Source organism: Thunnus thynnus, chromosome 6 (assembly GCF_963924715.1).
Source record: "Thunnus thynnus chromosome 6, fThuThy2.1, whole genome shotgun sequence".
NCBI classification, from domain to species: domain Eukaryota; kingdom Metazoa; phylum Chordata; class Actinopteri; order Scombriformes; family Scombridae; genus Thunnus; species Thunnus thynnus.
The window spans coordinates 27040561-27055096 of NC_089522.1; the positions used below are offsets into that span (position 1 = coordinate 27040561).

A 14536-nucleotide genomic window follows, 5' to 3' on the forward strand; every position below is an offset into this window, starting at 1 on the left:
CTAAAAGGGTTATTTTCCAGCTCCAGAACATTTCCCTGTCCCAGAAAGATTTCATCTACGGCATTTGCCACACTTAAGACGTCTGGACTGGGTGTCAGACTTGGTACATTAGGTGCATTTGCAGCTGCTGCTGATCATATAAAGTGTTCGGCATGGGTGTGCCAGGCTCCTATCACTTCTGGGCCAATCAGGCTGATTGTCTGATGCACTGAGCACTAGAGGAGGGTGCCATTCATCACTATAAGCAATGCTAATGGACACTCAGAACTTATAATTTACATGTTCATAATGATTTTGCATTATAAGCCGTATGCATGTGTCTTACGCTGCCGTACGTATCACAATCAGCATCATGAGTGGTTCACTCAATCATTATGGCATCTTGAGTGTCCACAGTCTGGAGGGCTAGTAATACTTCCTCTTTGACATTTCTGTTGTGTTGCTTTCGTATTGACTGTAGAAGAAGAAAAGGCATGAAGTAGAGGATGTTGGAGAGGATGTTTGAAATTAGTCACACTCTCATCACAAGACATTCAACAAATGATTTTTTCACTTCCAGCAATGGCACATGTCTTGGAGGCACATTAAACTACTGCTGCACTAGCTTATATAGCACACAGACCTTATACGGATGGATCGGAGCTGAAGTTAGAACTAATGCCAGTATTAGCAGTTGGTTAGAACAGCAGGCAGGCAGGAAAATAGACACAGTGTAGGAGTAACAAAGTACAGGAACAGCCGAACAGCCAGTGACTAGCGATTGAATGTTAGCCTCCATATGACCTTTGACTCTGTGACCCCTCGCATTTCTCCCACGCGCATCTCCACAGCCAGCCTATCTTATCCTTTATTCCTCTCTCACTCTCTCTCTGTCTCTCTCTCTCTCTCTCTCTCTTACTCTCTCAGTCTTTCTATCTTTCTCACTTCTACCCTGGCCAGAGACCTTTGAATGGTTGAGTGGGCTGTAGCAGCACAGTAGATCATGGTAATGTATTCAGCCAGAGGGGTTGGAGTGTTACTGCCTGAAAACACCCTGGCTCCCTCCAACACTAGAGAAAGAAGACAGATGAGGCCAAGATTCCAATTATTTTCTCTATCTGTTGACCTCAATTCGCTTTATCAATGCTGAACAATGTGTAGCTTCTTTCCCCACATGGCCTAAAGGAATGGATGCACTATGGTAAACTCTGTATTTGGCAATATGCTGTTTTTATTGTAATGCATTAGAGATGGAGAGTAAGGCCCGAAAATACATACTGTAATGTTGTTTGCAAGGTGCGCGGAGTGATGTCATGACTGTATTATAGTATTCTGTTGCAAAGTAGATGGAGTGGTAGAAAATGAACTTGTAAGTCAGTAGAATACTTGGAAATCCAGTAATGCATATAGATCCTTTTATAGTGCAAAGATAATGCACTATACATTAATAAAATGTACTTAATATCCATCTTTTGTAAGGTAGAAGTCATACCAAGGTGTCACAGTGTTTTGATTGACAGTCATTGATAGCTCCACCCACAGTGGAACCCAAATACCCCCATTCGCCATATCAAATCCCACAATGCCCCATTTACCCATCGCTATTTATTCGCTCATCACTTTGGATTTACACACGTCACAGTCACTGCCACGGCCAGAAAAAAAAAACCTCCTACATGATAGCAGCAGTTTTCTATCCTGACAGGATTCAGCGAAGGAAAGGATTTATTTAAGAAGGAAAAAAAAAAATGGAGAGAAAGAAAGAGAGAGAAAGTGAGGACAGTGTCGAGAAAAAAAAAAAAAAACCTCACAGTATCCATCTCCAGCAGAGCAGATGGTAGTCAGAGCTGTAGTTGACTTGCAAATGCCTCACTGTTCTAACGTAACAGTCACGAGGATGCTGCAGGAGCATCTGGGCCTGTCTATATAACATGTCACCATGCCTTAAGAAAGCAGACCATATCAAACTTGACATCAGCGCTTTTATCCATTAAACCTTTTAATTCCCCATGTATTGACCAGGAGAATACTGTATTACTGTATGACTGGGTAAAAGGAATTTATGTGCTGCGTATCCATTTTGGAAAAACAAAAACATAATTGATAATGATTCACTCTCTTCTGCAAAGCACAAATCAATGTTACACTGTGAACAATCACGTTATCACACACTGTTTGAGTATGTACGGCTTTTATTGTTGGATATTTGATCTTTAGAACAACAATTCAAATTTTACAGCTTACTGTATGTATGATTTACAGTGAAATTACATCAATACATTGTAAAGCCTCTGTACAATTTTCAGACACTCTCATCTCCGCTTGCAACTTTTCAGTGATTAATGTGATTTCACAGAACCTAAACTTGGTGGAAGTATTCAGGAGTCCTATCTGGTTGTGCTATCTATTTTTTTAAAAGGGCTTATCTTCTCGCTTGTGTCATGTGCTGCTACTGCAGTTTGTAAAATTGGAATTCGAAAGAAAAATCTCACAAGACCGAGGAAAGCTGACCATTCAGGACTTGTTCAGCTACAGACTGGTACACCTGTATTGCTTTATATGTAGATAACGTCTAACCAGCTGATATTTCACACACATAGAGGTTATACCCAAGTTCTGAATTAATTAATTTTCAGACTTAGATTCAGTGCTCTACATGGTGAAAACACGCTTCTGTAGTCTATATCCAAGTGCAGAGACCACCGCTACAGTCACACTTCTGCAACTTGCCTTGCACCATGCTGGCGAAATACAATTGGTGTAGCCTACACAAAATGAGTTTGCATCGATCTCCCTGGCTTGCTCTGGAGCCACAGACAACAGGTAGGAGGCGTGGTAGTCGCTAGCATTCAGCAGCTTTGATGATATTTACCTCTAATTAAGTTTCTTCCCCAGAGAGAGAGCTCGGAGGGAGTGAAAGGAGATAAAAACCTCTCTGAGCAGAGTGCTGTGCAGCAATCAATCCTCTCTCCCCTTCCCTCTAGAACAGAGCCAGGGAGGATGGATGGAAGACAGGTCTCTCATCTGGGCAAACTGGAGAGAAGTAATAAAAGAGCCATAGCTCAACCTCTACCTGAGGAGACAGAGGAGCAATGCCTCCATCCTTTGTGGTTGTTGTCCTCCAGTGTTTTTCAGTGAAGCAGTAGCAGCAATTTATTTCCGATTTTATGGAGGCTTCCTCTGCAATAAAGATGGATTTAATGACATACAATAAATCCTTTTCTCTGAAAAGAATGGGGATTTTATATGCCAATTATTAAGCTGCTGAGCTCACTGCAGGGTTCATGTTCATACTAATGTGTTTCAGTAAAGATCATACTTAAGGTTATAACAAACAAACAGGACTTTACACTGGATCAGCTTGAAAGTTGGTGTTTTATTGTGGAGCCAGAGAAAAGAAAACCAAATGTCTGAGTTTGTATTGTTTTGTCTAAATTTATCCTGGGTGACTGGAATCACATTTCTTGTTTCATTTCAGGGATCTTGCGCTATCATAAAGATGTTCTGCAGACTAGTTAGAGTGCAACACATCCTCAGTAGAATCTCAGAAAATGGATTTTCTCCCTAACACATTTTCCTCCTGTTTTTGTTCATCCTCCCAAGGTGTGTAAAGTATTGAACACGACCAGCATGAGCTGCTACGCTCCATCCCTGATGGCAGAGTACCAACCAGGTTTGGACACAGTAAAACATGCAGACGAGTTTGGGTTCATCTTCAACAATGTCCAGGCGCTGCTGGTCTACAACAACACCAACCTCCTCTACTATCCGAACCCTTACTTTGAGCCCTTAAGCACCACAGGTGTCCTGGAGCAGAAACCAGGCTCACCCATCATTCTCAAGGTACAGGAAATGTTAATGAGTATGCACATTGCTGTTTTTATGTTTTAAGTGGTTCAACCTTCAACAACAGACCTGTCACTGTAAGACACTGGTTCTCATTGAGTACTTTCTCTGGATATCAACATCAGCTGAACATATATATAATTTATATGATTTTCTTCTGTCATTATTTGGGTTCAATAAGCCTTATTACTTGAAGATGTAGAATTCATTAAGGAAAATATTTTATTCTTTCTTCCTGATTTGCAGCTGTTCCCCCTTACTGCCTCTCTGAAATATATCACTTCCTTTGATCTCAGTATGGGATCATATTTGGCCCCAGCTGTGCCCAAACCAAGGGATCTAATTTACAGTGTATTTAGGTGACATATTGGCTTTGTGGATTTTTGAAATTGTCTGATCTTCATTGAGCCATGTGTTTATGTGTCTGAGATTTTTCTCCTAATTTCGCACCCCTCTGTCCTTCTCCATGTGCCCACAGGGCAGAAACCTGGTTCCCCCAGCATCAGGAGGGGTGAAGCTTAACTACACGGTACTGATTGGAGAGACTCCCTGCTCTGTGACTGTGTCTGAGAGCCAGCTGCTATGTGAGCCACCTAACCTCACTGGGCAATACAAAGTCATGGTCAGTATGCTCTGTCCGCATTTGTGCATTTGTTAGTGTCTATCTTCCTAACTTTCCTTCCTCTCTATTTCCATCTGTCCCTGTATTTGTGATTTCTTCTTCATAATAGTTGGCCTCTAAACTCCATTATTCGCGTTCTCATCATTGTTCATTCAGCTGAAGGAAAGGGTCAAAGGGAGAGCAGTATGTGTGTGCTCTAGCTGTCAAAAGGTTCTGCCAGAATCCACTGCAATTATTTTTAGTTGCCTGCTCACTTATTGAGTGCAAGCCCCAGACTATTTCCCTCTCAACGTCTGTGTGTAGGTGGCTGCATGTGTTTGCTCTCAGTATCAATTTCAGCAGACAATATTTACCTGTGTTTTGGCAGGATTTCAGCAACTTGGCTTATGCATTGCTGTGTACCAGTTAGCATGTGTTATAGATCTCCCGTGGTCAAAATTTTTTGAAATAAGAGTAAATTATGCATCTTACCTTCGTGTTTTACTTTTGAGGATCTTCTAAACTACACTGTGTTGTCAGAAGGGAGGTGATTATGTGTGTTTATGTCTCTCCGCAGGTTCAGGTAGGTGGTCTCCACGTTTCTCCTGGTGCGGTCCACATCATGTCTGACAGCCTGCTGACCCTCCCTGCCATCGTCAGCATCGCCGCCGGCGGAGGCCTCCTCCTCATCATTGTTATCCTCGTCCTCATTGCCTACAAGCGAAAGTCACGTGAAAATGACCTCACCCTGAAGCGCTTGCAGATGCAAATGGACAACCTGGAGTCACGAGTCGCCCTAGAGTGTAAAGAAGGTAAGTATCAAAACAGCAAAGTCAGCATTCAGACCAGTGTAGCAGCCCACTGTTAAACTGCAGATTGTAGAGTGAGTTTGATTATAGGTCTACTTTGCTTGGAATATCCATTTTAGAGACAGTAATTTTAGAGGCAGCTCTATCTCTCATGTAGTTGAATGGGGCTGGTGAATGCATTTCACTTGCATGCTGTAATCGCATAACAGGCATAAATGTGTATTTGTGCATCTAGTACAGTAAATAAATAACTGGTGGCCTGTGTGCTTTAAATAATGTAGTGAAAAATTCTTTCAAATCTAGGTCAGTGAGTCATCCTGGTTATATATCAAAACACACAGATTCAGTCAGTTAGCCCTGCATGTGACCTGTCTCATCATGGAGTGAATCCTTGCAGTCTTTACTGCTTTCTAGTCTGCATGCGGGATACACACATGAATACAGAGTTTCTCATTAGAGTAACGTGAACCTCTTCCCAGCAAGAGGTTCAGACACATTATGTTTATTACATTTTATTCACATCTTAACCGGAGGGGTAATTCCACACAGAGTGTGTGTGTGTGTGTGTGTCCTTGTACGTGTGTCTATTTATGTATGTGTTTGTGTGCAAGTGTTCCACGAAAGTGAACGATGAAAGTGCTTCATCCTTCATTGTCAGTGTCTCTGCTATCTAACATACAGCTGCATTGAAACACACACTCCTCTCTTGTATGCGGATTTTTTTTCCTATCTTTATTCAAGAGCGTGGTCTTTCAATTTGAGAGCATGACTATTGATTTCACATTCAGATTTTGTAATTCTTTCCCTCAAACCCGGCCGTTGTGCTCAAATAGCCCCAGCTTGCGGGCAGATTTGCTCCACTTCTGCTTGCACTCAGATATACTGTTGCTTGCACAGATTTCTTGTTCCAACTTCAGCCTTTCTCCTCGTACTCGGGCAGCTTCTGTGCGCTTGTGAAATGTCTGCTCTCAGATTTTTTTGTGCAACAACCCTGTCAAAATCCCCCCAACCAATAGCAGGCCAGTTGTAGTGTTGACCAGTGAAATGATCCCTGCCTCCTTGTGGGCACATTCGCTTTACTTCTTAGAGCGTCCCGTACGGGCAGTGTCCATTTTGTTGTTAGTTGCCTAGCAACAGTGTTCACATAACGTACAACACTTGAAAGCCAAGCATATTATCATGGATGTGTTCTTGTGCTGCAGATATGACTTTATCAATTCAATTTGAAGGAAGTAATTTGAAGCACCATTAAAATAAAACACTTACTTGCGGTCCGTGACTTTGGTGATCCATGTTGGCCAGCGATCTGCTGAGCATCCATCCATCTGTAGAGTCATGAAGTTGACGTTGTTTTCTCCAGCACATCGACAGGAGGCCAGTGTGCTAGACGGCTACTCTGTTATATGTAGTTATTATAGTAAAATAAAATGTACAGGCACACGAAAGCAAGGGAAGTACATTTAATAAAGCCCTGGAGGGCAGGAGTGGATGAACCCAATTAAAGAGTAACCACCCATACGGGACACTCTAAGAAGTAAAGGTAATGCGCCCGCAAGGATGCAAGGATCATTTCATTGGTCGACACTACACCTGGCCTTCCGTTGGTTGGGGGGGTTTTGACAGGATTATTGCACAAAAAATCCAAGAGCAGAGCAGAAATCTTCGAGCAGACGTTTCATGGGCACACAGAAGCAGTGAGGAGAAAGGGCTGAAGCTGGAGCAAGAAATCTGTGCAAGCAACAGTATATCTGAGTGCAAGCTTACAGTCTGAGCAGAAGCAGAGCAAATCCGTGCACAAGCCGGGGCTATTAGCGTGCAAGGGAAGGGAAGGGAAAGAATTACAGAATCTGAACATGAAATCATTAAATCATGTTCTCAAATTGAAAGACCACAATCTTGAATAAAGACAGGAAAAGAAAGCCCCACACCCTTGTGGCTCAGGGTTAAGAGAGAGCACAGTTTGTCATCTGAACTATGACCTTCTTCCCAGTGGGAGGACACCAGATAACCTCAGCCTGACCTCCAGCTACCACTCTGAACAGCAGTTCATCAAGTGCACACAGCACTGTGCACAGTCTACTCTCTGTTGCAACATTAAGTTCCACATGAATGATTTCAAATAAACACTGCTGATTGCCCCCCGGTGTCATCATCGCGGTCATTATAGCCAATCACTTAGACGGCAAAAGTGAGGTTTATGTTTGACAGTGTGCAGGCGATTTCATCAGCCAGAGAGGACCTTATTACTTATCCCCTCCAGCCACCCCTGATCGTCTCTCCAACCATTATTATGTAGTGAAAAAAAATATCCCATTGCTGCAAACTTCCAGAATGGTAAAATGACAGACAGACAGAGAGGCAAGCAGATAGACAGAGCAGGCAAACAGGGGGAATCAGTCACACGCAGGCAGCCTTGGGAAAGGAGAAGATTAATGTTTTAACCATTAGCAGTGGCCAGGAGTGTACTGCCCCGCAGGATGGATTTAGATGGGTACCTGGGTTCTTCCTTATGAGTATATACACTCCCTGTGTGCCCGTGAGTGTTGGTGTGTAAACCCAGGAGTCACAGGGAGCCATGGGCCAGGAGGTGTGGGCTAAGACTGGTCGGGGATGGCGGAGTTTCGAGGAGGGTGTTGGGGGACTGCTGCTGCTCCTGTGATAGGCTGCAGACGGGGAGCCTCCCCAAGGGCGGTGGAGCAGAGCAACAGAGCCGTGGGCCTGAACAGGAGTCAGTCAGGATGGAGCCAATTAACTAGTGCTCACCTGCAGCCTCACACTGAGATGACACACACTCTTTGGGGCCTTAGCTACAGCCAATTTACTGGCTGGTAGATAAAAATGAGTGAGAAGGGAAGCTGTGTGTGTGTGTGTGTATGTGTGTGTGAGCTGTGTGTTTTTTTAAGGCTGAAATGTGAAATATTGAGTTTCTCTGACATGAAGACTATCTTGGGCTTTAACTGTCAGCTTCATCATAACGGCAATAAACACCATGAAGATAAGAGGGATTCACATATTTGGTCCTTGGGGATTAAAGAAAGGTTTCATTCTCAGACTGCATGTCTCAAGTATTCCCTCTAACTGGTCCCTCTTTCTTCTCTTCTTTCTCTCCAAGCTTTTGCTGAGCTGCAGACAGACATCAATGAGCTGACCAGTGACCTGGACAGAGCCGGCATCCCCCATCTGGACTACAGGACATACGCCATGAGGGTCCTCTTCCCCGGCATAGAGGATCATCCTGTCCTCAGAGAACTGGAGGTAATGAGAGACAGAGAGCAAGAAAGAGAGGGGCAGAGAAAGAGAGGTGGAAAGAAGAAGATGACGGAGACACATAGACAGCAAATGCATTAAGAGAGGGCAAGGGAAGGTCAAACTGAGGTAAAAAAGAGAGACAGGGAGAGAGTGGTAGAGTGTGTCTGCCCTCACCATTCCCCCTGCAGCGTAACCTCCATAAGCGGCAAAGTGCTTGAAGGGGAAAGGATACCAGTGTGCCACTTATCCTTTCTACCCTCTGGTCTCACACACATACACACATATTGCCAATCACGCTGGGCAACATACACACATACACGCATATATATACACCTCACATGCAAGCTCCCTCATGGAAAACAGGGTCCCAGCACATGGCTATTTCATCCACCAGTGGATGCAGTATGAGGGGTAATGAACTGAGTAATTCCCAATCCTCAGGCAGGACTATGGGTTCCTCCACTGGGGGGAAAAACTGGCTGGTTAACACTTTTTCACTCCTCTTCATGGGGCCTGAATAGTGCTGGGAAATGAGTTTATTTTATATTGAACACACAGAATGGTGTCCAGAGGATGAAACTATCAGGGATAAAGAGGTCCAACATGATAAACATGGCATACATGACATAGAGGTCCACTTTTTTATTTTGTAGAGGCAAGATGGGATTGGTTTACCAGGTATGGTTAGGTAGAGGGCGGTGGCTCGGATCAGATGTGCCCTGTATGCTAGAGGTCAAAGGTGATGTTTCTTCACTTCTTAGCACACTGATGTTCAGTAAGCTGCAAAAGCTTTGTGTGACAAGTTTATCAAAAGAACCCAAACTAGATATCCAAACTTACACAATACTTATACTTACAAAACTTACACGCATACTTACACAAATACATAGACACTGAGTATTGTCACTCTTGGATTGTCTTACTCTGGCAAGTTATTTGACATTTGACTTGAAAGTGGCTGTTAACTCAGGGTACAATGCTCTTTAACAGACCCAGGTCAATAATTGATTAAGACCTTCTCAGTTACTCACCATGAGTGGAAATTTCTGTCTGCCTGAAGTGAAACATGAGTGGGGATTTTTGGTGCCTTTGGAAAAATCTTTATTTTGTGTGAGACAAGGTCAGGATGAAATCTGAGGAGTAACAGTACTTTTCAGAACACAATTCAGGTCATTAGCATTGACATTTATTATTCAAATTAGTGCTGGAAAGTTATTAGCACCAACGCGCCTTGTTCTCCCTCCCTCCTCTGTCCAGGTGTCAGGAAATGGCCAGCAGAATGTGGAGAAAGCCCTGAAGCTCTTTGGCCAGCTCATCAACAACAAAGTGTTCCTGCTCACCTTCATCCGAACACTGGAAATGCAGCGCTCTTTCTCCATGAGGGACCGCGGCAACGTGGCCTCACTTATCATGACGGCCCTACAAGGACGACTGGAATACGCCACTGACGTTCTTAAACACCTGCTGTCGGACCTCATCGACCGCAACCTGGAGAGCAAGAACCACCCCAAGCTGCTGCTGCGCAGGTAAGACGGCACATGTTAAGACAAACATGGTGATAATCTCCTGTAGTAATATGGGCTTGGTTCACTTGGTGCTGTGTTGCCTGCTAAAATCAAAATTTAAATGTAATTAAAATGTATCAATCAAATTATTTTAGTTAGGTTTGAATATTGACCCCAAAGCTGTTACAGCAAAAACAGAGAACAACTTGTTTTTATTAACAAATGAGATCAACGTTAATGTTCCTGGTTTGACTTTGAAATGATTATAAAAGAAGAAAGAAAAATGAATCACAGTAACATAAAGTAATTATAACAAACTAAAGCCTCTTTAAAATTATAGACAATCACATTCATAGAAATGCCTTAATCCTCAGAAACACTGTTTGTTTCGCAAAACAGTTTCAGATGTTTGCTTTGATTCATTTCAGTCAAAAAAAGGACAAGAACGTATTGAAGATCCATTCGGATCCTGTGCCCACAGGACAGTAATGTAGATACTGAAAACACAGTCCTCATTTAAAACCATGTAAAGAAGCACAGGGCTGTAGGAGGATGTTGATCCATATAGACAGATGGATCAGGATTGATTTAGAGCTACATGTTCTTGTCCCCTTTTTTTCTAGTGGGTGGAATGCATTCAGATTTTCCCTTGTGCTCCCATGTAGACGCTTCATAGAATCGAGCTCGTAATGAGTGCTGCATGTACAATATGCTGAGATAAACACCATGCATCATCACATCAGGAGAAACATCTGAATTCTCTGCATTATTCCACATTCTCTCTCGTGCTCTGTCTTTCCCCCTGCTCTCTCTCTCAATGCCAATGTCAGTCTCACTTATCCTCCAGGCTCGGGGTTCTTATAAAACATTCAGAAGCGGTTGGACTTTTTTTTTTTTCCTCTCTGTGACTCCAGTGTACATTGTTTTCCGGGGAAGTTGGGATGATGTGCTTGAACTTAAAACACCTGCTAGGTCCTTGCCCGAGTGTTCTTAGTGGCTCTGTGGGTAAAGAAACAGGCTAAAGGACTGATAAAGAATAGTCAGCTCAAAATGTAATGTACAGAATGTGCTAAGTGCAGTCCTTGCATGCACAGATACAATACTGACTTATATTTACATGACTAATAAGCAGAGAAAGTGAGAGCGAGGCAGCTGCTATACTTTCAAACACCTTCATTCTAATGTTAATGTCCCTTTAGTGTCTCTATTTGAAAAACCTGCATTGATAATCAGAACAAATAACTCCCAGACAGAAAAAGAGAGCACAGAGAAGCAAACAGAGGAAGAGGTTGAAAAGCGACACAGCGTCGAAATGGACCTAGATTAAGCTGTTATTTCACATGACAGCAGGGCCCCACGTCACCTCTAAGTTTTCATTATCCTCTCTTATTAGGAACACAGTGGTACGTAATCCTCGTGTCCTGCCGTTGCAGCCCAGAGGGGCTAAATGTCCTATAGTTTTTACATTTTTCTGAAGAATTTAAGGGATTATCGATTTGACATGGCTCTTTGCTGTTGTTGTCTTCCTCATCGCCTATTTAGAGAAAAGCCGACAGTCAAGCCAGCCAGCTGACTCACGCGCACGCGTGCAAAAACACACAGATGCACACTCACACACGTGTCTATGATGACAGTCAAATCGAGCACGTCTCTAAGCAGTAATTGTGTTTGTGCAGGGCGTAGAGCAAGGCTGCGGGGTTGTGCTTTGTTGCCATTTTCCCATTCGGTTGTCTTTTCTATCGGCTCTCCTCAGCCCATTATCACTTATAATAGGATATTGAAATGCGTGCTATTATGGTGGCTAAGACCCCCCTCTGTTTTCTGTTATTAATGAATTAGCAACATGTAAAGAGATCCTCGCGCTTTTTTATTGTGTCCAAATGTATCTGTTTGTGTACCTTGTGTGTGTGTCAGTGTGCTGGTTGTGCGTTTTACCGGCGCCATGAATAAAGCTGAGTTGGCTATATCGGAATCCAGTGTGCTCTCAGTAGATTAGCAGTGGTAGCGGTCACTCTGAATGTTGTTCTGTATGAATTATTAGTGAGCTCACAGTCCCTGGGCAAAGTTTACATGGCTACAGAAGAGAGCCAACATACCTCCAGGTCACACAACCCACTTCCTGTTCTCATTCATATTACAGTGGCTTGAAAGTGCATCCCAAGACACGTTTGAGTCGTAGCAAAGAGCTTCGCTTCTCTCACTGCTCAGCTGTCATTGAATGCGTTTCTCGAGTGGGGGAACATGTCCACAGTCTTGCATGCCTGACCTTTTAACGGAAAACCACAATCACACAAGCAGTGAAGACGAAGACACAGAAATAGTTCCATCTGTCTTGTTGTTTTAGCATGTTATCGTCATGTACTGTAAGTGAAGACTGCAATTTTACTGTGTATAAATGGTTGCTTATTAAAGCATTAGGCTCAGAAATATTCAATATTTCTGTTATTGTCAACAAAAGCCATGAAAAGAACAATCAGCACATTGTTTGTCTCACAATATTTTCCAACCTAATATTTAGAATACAAGCATATAATTGAATTTTTATAAAAAGACTAAATACTTTCCTAAAACAGCTGGGCACTGCAGTTTTTAGCAAGTGTCACTAATACAAGAGTAAGTAGTGTATTTGTCAGGGACTATTTTTAGCCACAGATTGCTCTTGTGAGTATTTGCAACAGCAGGATATTGTATGAGGGGGTCGATTCTAAATTAACAGCTGTGCCCATGTTCATCGTAATGAAGGAACATGTTATCCAGTGTAACTGTGTGGCTCATTTATATGATTTTAATAGTTTTGGGACAACATTTGAGCTTTATTGCACAGAGGAACAAGCTATGTGAGGCTACACAGGCAGTACTTGTTACTAGGGTCAATTAATCATGTAGAGACAAAGTCTGTCATCTAAGTGTAAACAAAAGATTAGAAACAAAGGATTAGAACCTGCTGTCATTCTCAAATTGATTGACAGGTATTATGACACCAGGCAGCAGACGACTTAACTGTGTTTGTTTACAATGAAAACTCTACAAAGTTTAACAGTATAGTGTTGTGAGAGTATGTGTGCTTTATACTGTGTGTGTGTGCACTATGTGTACACGGAAAAGGGAAGCTCTGACACAGTATCAGTGCGGTACAACGCGGCTGCCCCAGCGATTCCTACGGCGAGCCCCAGTGAGAAGATGGACTACCGTGCCATCGCTAACCACAGCGAGAGGGAAAGGGGGAGGACAGGAGGGGAAAACGAGGGGGAAAGGCTGAGAATGCGGAAAAGTCACGGATGAGCGGGATCCAACGACGGAGTTAACTAATAAACATCTTCATTCAGCAAATTAAGTGGAGGTGGAATACTTTCCACAGAGAAGTTACGTGGGCGGCACATTAAAGATGCTGCGTGTAAACTTGTTCTCTGATTAACATTAACACCACGTCTCTGCCTGCCTCGCACCATCTCTGTATGCCTCCGACATACCTTTTTTTTTCTGTATTCGTCTCACACATACTCCGTCTCTCACATGGCCGATTATCTCCTGATACTTTTTTTTTTTTTTTTTCATATTTGAGTGTTTAATTGCTGATGTGCTATCTATACTTTATTGGGAATGATAATATTAGGTTAACTTATATCAGTCTACAGTCACTACACTCTTAGCTTAATATAGAGTCATAACTGTAGATATGGCTATAATAATTTCAGATTTTTGATAACAAAGCACAGAGGAATGTGGCTCTCTCGCCTAGTTTTCCGGGCTAAAGGTAGATTGAATAAAACGGCTCTTAAAACAACATTCCTCTTCTTCACTCATGTTAAGTGTCCGCTGAGATCTGATGGGTACATTTGCTGACAGTATATTTGACTTTGTAGCCCTTAGCGTGCTTACAATAGTTCATAAATATGCATCTAACAGGCATGCTTCATTAAATTTCCATTCATTTGAATATCTCTTCCTGTCCTGAAACAATGGGCTGAAGTGGTACGGTATATCATAGAGTGAGAATGAATGCACATGAAAAGCCTCTTGGCAGAATAAGGATGGAAAACAAATTGTTGGCCTTTATTTGAGTAAGTAGTCAACAGCATAATAGTTACTGAGAATACAACACATGCAGCAGGCATTGGCTCATGTCATCGTATAGTGGATGAGCATAATGGTGAGCTGGATATGTTTGGCTGCCGGAGGGCAGTTTGTATATATTATATTGTAGTTTTTCCGTGACACACACACTCTTTTTTCCTATTGTGCTCAGCTAAGTGCTAGATCTCATTTCAACATCTATCGTATCAGTCCAGTGAAAACAAGTTATAGCATGTACAGTATCTTACCTTCATGTAGTAGAGATATGATATCCCAGTTAAGTTCCTGGAATCACGTTTGAAGGATGCACTCCTGCTCTTCCGAGACGTGTTTTTCAAAGAAACTCCGGTCTCTTTGGTATTTAAAGATTTGAGATGCCTTCCACTTTCTTTGTCTTGATAGGAAACAGATTTTAGCTCACAGAGACTTACATTCTCCTAAAAGCTTTTTGAAAGCAATATCTAAGCTTTGAC

General features: G+C 42.6%; 1 protein-coding gene across 1 annotated transcript in view; it reads left to right on the forward strand.

The window, feature by feature from the left end:
* Positions 1-14536, forward strand: part of plxna2 (plexin A2) — a 168097-nt gene that overhangs the window by 130354 nt on the left and 23207 nt on the right. Inside the window, exons 18-22 of the mRNA XM_067593095.1 lie at positions 3583-3822; positions 4304-4447; positions 5004-5238; positions 8348-8490; positions 9742-10010. Of these exons, the coding sequence (XP_067449196.1) occupies positions 3583-3822; positions 4304-4447; positions 5004-5238; positions 8348-8490; positions 9742-10010 (1031 nt within the window). The remainder of the gene's footprint in view (positions 1-3582; positions 3823-4303; positions 4448-5003; positions 5239-8347; positions 8491-9741; positions 10011-14536) is intronic.